At 39.7% G+C, this 10,423-nt stretch overlaps 1 protein-coding gene across 1 annotated transcript; it reads left to right on the top strand.

Annotated features, from left to right (window-relative positions):
* Positions 1-462: 462 nt before the first annotated feature.
* DNAJC19 (DnaJ heat shock protein family (Hsp40) member C19) lies at positions 463-4,621 on the top strand. Its single transcript, XM_081087852.1, has 6 exons — positions 463-641; positions 1,181-1,232; positions 1,312-1,385; positions 2,574-2,653; positions 3,180-3,250; positions 4,474-4,621. The coding sequence occupies exons 1-6, from the start codon at positions 639-641 to the stop codon at positions 4,542-4,544; spliced, it is 351 nt and encodes a 116-aa protein (XP_080943978.1). The 5' UTR covers positions 463-638; the 3' UTR covers positions 4,545-4,621.
* The last annotated feature ends 5,802 nt before the right edge of the window (positions 4,622-10,423 follow it).

The following is a 10,423-nucleotide window of genomic DNA, read 5'->3' as shown; positions in this document are numbered from 1 at the left end:
CACACACAATAGAATGAAGGCCTGGGAGGGGCGGGTCCGGGGTGCCGGGGGTCAATGGGAAAAAAGTGCAAACACAAAGGGGACATCTGTAATGCTTTCAACAGTAAATACTTGAAAAAATAATTTCTGATAAGTAATAATAAAAAATAAAATGCAATGAAGAAACACACTAAAAAAAAGAAATAAGCTGCAAATGGAGACTCTGGGAGGGAGGGAAATTCAGAGTGCGGCTGTCCAGCATTTCCTCAGGCTCGTCCACGCCATTCTCTGCCCCGGAGGGGTTCCCCAAGGCCCTGGGCCGGGAGCAAACCCCGAAACTCCGAGCAGCCCCGCAGCTCCGAGCAGCCCCGCCGCCGAGCCCAGGGAGGCGGGTCCTGCCGCCCATCCACCAATCGGAAGCCGCGTCCCCCGTCTGCCCCCGAGAGCAACCTTGCCTGCCGCCCGCTGTCACCTTTTACGACAGTTTTCCGGCCCAGGTCGCGGCGCCACTACCGAGTGTTGCGGGCGCCCGAGCGTGGACGTTGGGTCCCCGCTGGCGGCGCCCTCGCTTTCTGGTAGCGGCGGGGAGCTGTGGCCGCGGCCTTTCGGGCTGGGATGAACCGCGCTCTCGGCGGAGGCAGGGGAGCCGAGCCGGAGCCATGGTGAGTGCGGCCTGGCGGGTCCCGGGCGATCCCGGGCCCATGTCAACCTCAGCTCGCGGCGGGGAGGGGCGCCGCGGGGTGTCCCTCGTGCGACTGTGGGCCGGGGTCGGCCTCGGAGCCCCACCGCCCGGGGTGCAAAGCTGGGCCCGCCCCGCCCGGGCCGGTGCTCCTCCGCGGCCCGCCGCCTTCCCGCCCCGCGCGGCGTGGAGGCGCCCTGGGTCCTGCAGTCTCCCCAGCGCCGCCTCGCAGTACCTGCCCCGCGGTGCGCTCTGCCCCCGTGGCCGTGCCGACTCCGCTCTGCTCTGCGGCCTGGAGGCGGGGCGCTGCCGCAGGGCTCCGTCCGGAACGCCGGGCTCCTCGCTCAGCCCGCGGTTGGCGTGGACGTGCGTTAGGAGAGGTTTGCGGGAACCATCCGGAGGCCGTTCTCTCTCAGCTGCAGCTTTCGTTTCCTTTTGCTTTGAACTTTAATTTCATTTGGGGTGTGATGGGAAGGGTGGGAGTTGGAGAAGTGACATGTGTGCTCTGCTTCCCCTCCCCAGGCCAGTACAGTGGTAGCCGTGGGACTGACCATTGCTGCTGCAGGATTTGCAGGTTGGTTGTGGTTTGGGGACGGAGGTGAAGTAGGGGAGGTTGAGGACTTTTTAATTATTCTATTGCTTTTTGTTTTTAGGCCGTTATGTTTTGCAAGCCATGAAGCATATGGAGCCTCAAGTGAAACAAGTTTTTCAAAGTCTACCAAAATCTGTAAGACTTCCTAAACATTTTTGCTAATTCTTTGCTGCCTGTATATGAAAACTAGAATTACATTTAAAGAGGGTAAATTTCCAAACATCTGTGAAGTTCTAAGTGATTACTTTGAGGGTCCCTTCTGCTTTCTACAAGGCGAGTTTAGAAGTTCTGAACTTTGTAGGTGCTACCCTAAAAAGTCAGATTTTGTGCGTAACAGAATTGGGACAGAGGTGTTAACAATCTTAGCATCACGAAAGTTACTGTCACTTTATTGTTGACACACTATTAACTTCAGCATTATCTGTCCACATCCCCCCGCCCCCCTTGCATCACAGACACAGGGACCTAGAGCTCTGACGGGATCCGTTTTCACTGTCAGTCCTGGCACGCCCTAACATACTTAGGAAGCACTGCAGTTTACTAGGCTGTAGACCAGCGGTTCTCAGCCTGTGGTTGCGTGTGACCCCTTTGGGGGTCAAACGACCCTTTCACGGGGGTCGCCTAAGACCATCGGAAAACACATATATAATTACATATTGTTTTTGTGATTAATCACTATGCTTTAATTATGTTCAATTTGTAACAATGAAATTGGGGGTCACCACAACATGAGGAACTGTATTAAAGGGTCGTGGCATTAGGAAGGTTGAGAACCACTGCTATAGAAGATGCCTGGATGGGATGTAATGACACCATCTGTGGTCACAGATCAGAATGAATATGGTTGTGACAGTTTGCTGAGCATCATGATTGAAAAGAGGGTGATGGTAGGCTTTACAAATATTTCTTATATAATAAGGTCAGAAGACCTAATAGCCTGATTTTTCTCCATATATATATATCTTAATCTGAACCACTTGTCTTAAAGATCTCTAAATCCTCTTGAGGGACTTGTTCTACGACATAGTCATACTATTTTTATGTAGAACATGGCTAACTTGGAATCTTTCCTTCACTCCCAGAAAAACTGGCTTTGAGGCACTGTTCTTTTGTCGTACATTTTCAAGACAGTTTAGGTTGTCTAGGGGAAAAAATGGATATTTGATGATCATTAAAATATTTGTTGCTACTTATAAAGCTGAAGTACAAGTTATCGGAAATGTCTTAGTTTTCCTGCTAATTCTATGGACATTCACAGACATTATTTTTAGCAACTCAGTTTATTCTAATAATCTTTTCTTACTAATGCATTTCCTCTTTCAGGCCTTCAGTGGTGGCTATTACAGAGGTGGGTTTGAACCCAAAATGACAAAACGAGAAGCAGCATTAATACTAGGTGTAAGGTAAAATAGCTTCTAATAATTTTTATATTTTCTACAACTCTAGAGCTATCAATAAATGTAAGAAAAACCTTTGTTCATTAGGAAGGAATTATTTGTATCATGTCTATTTTAACATCTAAACACTCCCTACAAAATTCCAATGAGATGCACATTGGCACATAAGCACTTTTTCTTAATTCATTGAAAGGTGAATGTGCAACAGGTAATGACAGTGCTCAATGTTGTTCTCTGTAAGTTTTTGTGGGGAAATTCTGCCTTCATTCCCACATTCTTAAACATTCTTTCCAACAGAAGGACTGTTGAATATTTTCAAGCTCTATTAAATTTTTGAGAATTCTAATTTTTCTAAGGAACTGTTTACTTCCGAGTCAAAATATTCATCTTGTGTGATAAGGAAGAGGTTCCTAAACAGTTTCACACTGTTGTGTTGACTTACTCTAGTTTTGCATCTTTAATTGCCCTTTATGTACAATTTTTTTGTGATGCAGTAGTAGTCTGAAATACCACCTTTTCCTTTTTAAATTAGCCCTACTGCCAATAAAGGAAAAATAAGAGATGCTCACCGACGAATTATGCTTTTAAATCACCCAGACAAGGGTAAGTAGTCATTAAACTCTTCATATGCATGTTGTAGTGACTTTGTAATTGTTACTAATGGGATAATTTATATCTAATTCTTGTCCTATGATAAGGGAAGTGCCTAAATCTGTGTGTGAGCACTCTCTCCCAGGCTGGATCCATTTGTCTTAAAATGAATTCTGAGTGAGAAATTTACTTATACAATAATGAGTAGATATCTAATAACTACTAGAATTTGGAAGTAGTGATAAGCATTAACAATGTTTTGAGGATCTGCGATTGTAATAAAATTTGATTTCTAATAGTCAAATTCTCCTGGCATTTGGACTACATTTTTAAATATTCAATTTCAGTTAATGAGACCAAAAGTATGAATTTATTCCTTTAGACCTTTGAACTTGAGTTTACATAGTTAGAAACCTAGAGAATGTATCAGTTTCTGATACACTTCTAAGAAGCTTTATCTGTGTTGAAGTAATTCCTTGGAATGCCAAAATATAGACCACAAAATCTACATTATAGTGCTCAAACCCTTTTATAAGGAGAGGCCTTTCATTAAAAAGGTCTTTGAGTTAAAACACAGTTGCAATTTTTTGGTATCTGACTGCATAGCCTTTTATGAAATTTAGTTTGTATTAACTGGAGGGCTTCTGACTAAAGCCTAGGGTGGAGCCCATAAATTCACATTTCTACCAGTCTCATTGATGCTGATGCTGGTTGGTCTAAGGACCACACTTTGAGAATTAGTCCTTCAGCAGATTAGTAGGAAAAAAACTGTATATAACATTGTAAAGGGACAATAACAGGAAAAGAAAATATATGAAGGGCAAAAAAAGGATCTAAAGCAAAGTGAGGCCTTTCCAACAAAGCTCAGAAGCCTCTGAGAATATCAAGGTTTTAAAATAACAGAGCACAATAAATTTCTGTTCATTTATGACTTGTAATCGTCAGTATAGGTAGGTAACTTACATTATTTCAAAGTTATGTAAGTCTATATAGGTTTTTGTGAAATTCTATTCGTCATCAGTTTAAACTTCTTTAAAAGTTGCTGTTTTTGTGAAATCTCATTTCCCATATATGGCAATATATGTGGTTATCCAGTCGCAGTATCGTAATTATTTTTTGGAATACTATTTCTGCTAATTGCACCTCTCATAAGCATAGGAAGCCTTGAAATGAGAATAGCTTTTCACCAGTCAGAAACTGAGACTCCATCTAATATTTCTTCTTTTTCCCTATAGGAGGATCTCCTTATATAGCAGCCAAAATCAATGAAGCTAAAGATTTACTAGACGGTCAAGCCAAAAAATGAAGTAAATGTATGGTGAATTTAAGTTGTTAGTCATGTATATGAAAACAGCTTTTTATAATAAATGTCCTGAAGCTACACATTTTAAAAATGATTTAGCACAAACTAAGTCAAAGCCTTGGTATAAGTTTATTATTTAAATTTGAAGATTCTAAATCAAATTATAGAATATTTAGAAGTTAATGCTCAATAATTATGGATACATACCATTAGAATAGAAACACTGTTCTATCATTACTCATTTAGTAAATAATTGGTATTTACTTCAAGGCACAGTGAACATGAAAGTCTGCTCTCAAGGAACCCCAATCTGATAAGACCCACACACTAGTAATTAAAATGCAATGTGATACATATTATGATGGAATTAGTACAGGCTGTTATAGTACGTTAGGAGGACAGACTGTCAAGGTATAGAGAGCTGGTTTAGTTGCTTAAGACTGAATGTAAAAGTGAGGTTAGCCACAACTCTGACCTAAAAAAGTTGATGTCATGTATATCACAGGCAGAATTCAGATTTCATACATTAAAAACTTGATAGAAGAGTATGTCGTTCCTAATCAAGAAAATATTTAGTGTATTCAGCTAACGCCTTTAAAAAACTGACCATTTGTAAAAATAACTTTTATATAATCGTCTTGCATTTAGCACGATTAGCTAAACCGAGATGCTCTGATATCAAAATACTTAGCTTGGACTCTGAGAATTTATACAGTGATATATATATATTGGCCTGGTTCATGAAATTCATGACAGGGGAGAGGGGAGGGTGCAGGAGGTTGTCCCTCAGCCCAGCCTGTGCCCTCTCACAGTCCAGGACTCCTTACTGCCCACCTGCAGAGCCGGCCAGAAAGGCTCCCATCACTGTTGTGCTCAGGTGAGCCAGGAGCCCATCTTCTAGCTGAGCTGTGCTCCCCCTGTGAGAGCACACTGACCACCAGGGGGCAGCTCCTGCATTGAGCATCTGCCCCCTGGTGGTCAGTGCACAGCAAAGCAACCAGTCATTCTGGTCATTCCACCGTAATGGTCACTTAGGCTTTTATTATATAGATGTCATTTGAGGGCAAATGGCTTACTATTGGTCTAACACAGTGGTTCTCAACCTTCCTGATGCCGTGACTCTTTAATACAGTTACTCCTGTTGTGGTGACCCCCAATTTCACTGTCTAATCACAAAAACAATATGTAATTACATGTGTTTTCCAATGGTCTTAGGCGACTCCTGTGGAAGGGTCGGTCGTTCGACCCCCAAAGGGGTCACACACAACCCACAGGTTGAGAACCACTGGTCTAACATATATAAGAAATATATAAGAATCTTAACCAAAGGACTTACATGAAACACCCCAGGGAAATAGCTAGTCTGTGGTCTCTAGCAGCACCTATATTTAGCTTTAAGATGATAATGTATGCTAACTACCATCTAAATTTTAAGTCATCTTAAAGTTCTTAATGGAGAACAAACTTTCAAGGTCAAAATAATGGAGGTAATATTTAGTGTTGGAATGTGTTTAGGGGCATTTCAAAGTTGGGGTATATCTGCTTTTGGTTTATTTTCCATCTTGTTTAAAATCTAAGCAATTATTTGTTATGTCTTAAGAGTATAATAAGGCAGGCATGGCTTTTTGTATAGGATAAGTCTTTTGTTACTCTCAGAGGGAAGGGGTATGAAGGTATAGTTATTCGTAGTAGCTATGTTCTAGAAAATCACTAAAAATAATGAAACACTGTACCTAGGGGAAATACTGGTTCCTGTAATCCTCTAGTCACATTTTAGTCAACCAGTTAATATAAAACCTTGTTTTATGTGTGTTTAAAGACACCTTATGTGATATATTGTTGATTCCTTAACATTTAACTCACAGACAACACCACTCATGGTGGCACATCAGTTTTCTTGTTTGGGAACATTAGGCAGCACTTCCCTCACATTAAACAGGGAAATCACCAATAAAAAGCACGAAGGTTGAAAAAAAAAGCAGGCACTAAATCATGAAAAGAATACTTGTGCACAGTATGAAAACAGAGCAGAGCATTGTATTTTTGTATATCAGGTGTTTCAAAAGTTTCAACACGGTGTGTCCACAAATGACCAGGAAATGAGAATCAACTTATTTTGGATTGCTAACCCTTTATTTCAAACCTTTGGACTACTTAAAGAAGAGAGTATCAATTAAAACTTAAATGCAATTGTTTTAAAGACAAGTATAAAGTGTAATAATATGCCAACAGGCAATCAAGCATGAACTGTAAAAAGGAAAACTTCATATTGTAGGTATGCCTTTTGAGTAATGTAAATAGCATAGCTGTTATAAGACAAGTATTAAGACAGGAACCACTTTAATACTAAGCAGCACAACAGCCAATTTTTCTTTCATATCAGTCAGCTTTGTTTCCTCTACTTACCTTTATCAAGTAGAAGAATCCATATTTCATTTAAGGCTATTAAGGCAAACCTACCTTTTTTCTTGGGGAAAAGGTGTCATCTATGTAGGGCTCTAGATCAGTGGTCACCAACCGGTGGTCCATGGACCACTAGTGGTCCGTGAGGTCTGAAAGGTTGGCAACCGCTGGCTTAAGGAAAACATTGGAGCAGCGGTCACCAACCAGTGGTCCACGGTCACCAACTGGTGATCCTACTGCTCTAGATCATAATGGGTAACTGATTCAAGTATGATCGGTATCTTTTTTTTTAATGTATTTTAATATTTTTTTTACAGAGAGGAAGGGAGAGGGATAGAGAGTTAGAAACATCGATGAGAGTAACATCTATTCAGCTGCCTCCTGCACACTCCCTACTGGGGATGTGCCCGCCACCAAGCTACATGCCCTTGACCAGAATCGAACCTGGGACCCTTCAGTCCGCAGGCCGACGCTCTATCCACTGAGCCAAACCAGTTAAGGCTGATCTGTATCTTTTTAATTTTGTTTTCTTACAAAAATTTGATGTGAAATGTTAATATTAGCTACTTACAATGAGCCAGCATTTTCCCAGTACAGGAAATGTCCTCACCTAAAGTTCTCCAACTTTTAAGTGAAATAATGTATAGCAAAACTAATTTTACCATAGGCTATTGATATAAACAAGAGTTGAGTGCCTGTCGCATCTCATCACTGTAACATTAAACGAAACATTAAGGACCCACAGTACCTCAAAAGTACTTATTTAGTACATTTTACAAGGAAAGTGGAAGTTTAGTGAGGTCAAGTAACTTGCCCCAAGCAACTTGAGTGAAAGGCTGATTTTTCTCAAACCCAAAGTTCCATACTGTTAACCCCAGCAGTGTGGTACCTTTCACAAATCTGATAATTCAGATGTTTTCCTTGTTAGTACAGAGGTACTTGTCATTACACCATCTAGCTTGGGGCCTTTTTGAAAGATGGTATTAAGGGGAGAAAGGAAGTTAGTTGAATACTATAATTAAGCCCTGGGTATCTTCTCTAATTTATTGTGTTCATTAGTTATTTGGTTCTCAATAGATATTTTAGGGGGGAATTCCCACCCATAGCATAACCTAGATCTGGCATATCGGAGGTTCAATTTCCCTACCTAGATCCTTCATTTTGCCTTCACTGGGCCTCAAAATTGACATTAGATGACCCCTACATTACACTTTATAAAAACTGGTGATGAAAGTGGGCTGTAATGAGTGGTCCTCAAAATAAATCTTCCCCACTCTCAGAAATTCAAGCAAATTCTTTGCCAAGTGTTTTCCTATGGGAGCATTTTAAGAAAAATAGTTTAGTTATTCCAGAAAACTCAAACCATTCAACAGTTGAGAACTTCCATGAAAATACTTGTATTCCACCTATTTTCATGTAACATTATTTAGAATGCTAGTTTTTTGGTTATATAAAAAACCCTGAATTGAGGGTAACCTTGAGTACCAGGAAACTTAAATGACCATTGTAAGTTGGTTGGTCTGTGTTACTGACACTGTTCAGAGTGCTGTATATCTGCTTGGAGCCAACTATTGCCTGAGTAACGGCATATAGAAAGAACTTCTGTGTTACTTATTATTCCTCACCCAATGAAGACATAGTCTGGTGTTAAGGTATAATCTGGAACATGTTAACACTTGCTGTTACCTTAGTGGTGTCAACTAATGGAATGTCAAATCTAATACTTATGTGACATTTTTCTTAACCTGAAAACAGCAAGTTGAAAAATGGAGTTCAAAGAAGTTGAGGCATAAGCTCCAGGTAATAAGTATAAAATGATTTAACCAGAAAAACTATAGAAAATTTTTTGTAATAAAGTCTCTAAAGTAGAAAATTAATAGTTGCATTTGACAATAAAACAACAAGGGTATAAAACATTCAGAAAATATCCCTGTGATTTCACCCCCCCAAAAAAATCCTTTCAATCCCTAAAACACAAATACTGGAACTTCAAGACTGGGAATGTCAGTGAAAAATAATTTTGACCTTGCTTTTGATATCCTTTAGACTGCATAACAGCATAGTTGGAAATGTCTGGGATGGACATATATAAAACACCATTTTAATTTGCCATACTTTTGTCGAGGTACTTGGGAAATGGTTAAGTGTTACACATGAATAAACTCAAGTTAACATTAATATTGCAAAGACCCTTAGGAGATTAGGTAGTCCAGCCCTCTCTAAAATGAAATACAGAAAAAGTTAGAAGACAGTAAATTCCATTCTGTACTTACATATACAACATCTTTTCAAACTCTCAAAGAAATAGATAAGCAAATTGACTGACAGAATTCCTCTTATAAAAGCTGCATTATAACTTATACAGGTGCATCATTATGCACCATATTTTGTTACTTGAAATAGTAATGCAGATGAATCGGACTAAAGTGTTCCGCTAATAAACCTTTTTTAAAAACAAAATACGTATTTCCTTATAAGGTTATATGTACCACCATCATCCAGTAATTTGGGGTTTTGACTAGACTACTATTGATTGGATTTCTAGAGTAAACGATTATACTTAACCACTTGTCAAAAGTTTAGGTTTATCATGGATTATAAATTACTATGCATTCAAGTGCACATCCTAATAAAGAATTAAAATTTTAAAATAAGGGTCAGCAAATGCCAGATAAACTTATAAAAGGTTGCAGAGAATCCAAACCGTAATAATAAAGATAGGAAGACTGAATGGAACTTTACAATATCCTTTTTTTGGCCTTTAATAATTTTGCCAAACCTATAGGTAACCAGGTCATGTTCCTGGAGGTCTAGAAAAATTAAAGTGTAAAAGTAACTTTCCTTTACATGCATTTCCATAAATCACCAGTTATCTGACATAGGACTTACTGCATTATGGCCAGTTTTCTATCCATCTGTCCTTAGACTGAGCTCATTGTAGGTACAGTCAATGAGAAATGTACCTTTTAACCTCAAAAAAACAATCTATTTACAGAGGACACAAATGGTACTATCTCCCAATCTAACTGCAACATTGTTAACATGCCAACTTTGAAAGACTCTTCTTCGGTTAAACACTAGACTCTTGGCTATAAAAATACCAGACATAAAGGTGATGGATTCCAGCCAAAAGAATGGCTGAAATAGAGAACCATAATAAAAGAGTAAACCACCAGCTACTTTTGCCTCCTCCTTTACTAGCCTAGGGTTTCCGTTCTTTGTGCTTGCATATATATACCTGTACTTTCTTTTTTAAAAAATTACATGTAAACAACCTCCCTTGGCCTTATCCTAAACAATGTCTCAGGTAAGTTTCCATAGTCACCAGCAGTTTGATGTGCTATTTCCCTTAACATCACATTAAAAAAGGTAATGTCAAACCCAAGAATCCTAGGCTTTCCAAGGTTTCGGGAAAAGCAGACCACTTTTGCCTTTACATTATGAAGCTCCCACTTCATGATTTAGTTCCTATTTCACGT

This window comes from Myotis nattereri, assembly GCF_964212035.1.
Source record: "Myotis nattereri genome assembly, chromosome: 3".
Lineage (NCBI taxonomy): Eukaryota > Metazoa > Chordata > Mammalia > Chiroptera > Vespertilionidae > Myotis > Myotis nattereri.
Note: the sequence above shows the minus strand (reverse complement) of the source record. Positions and strands in the feature narration are given on the sequence as shown.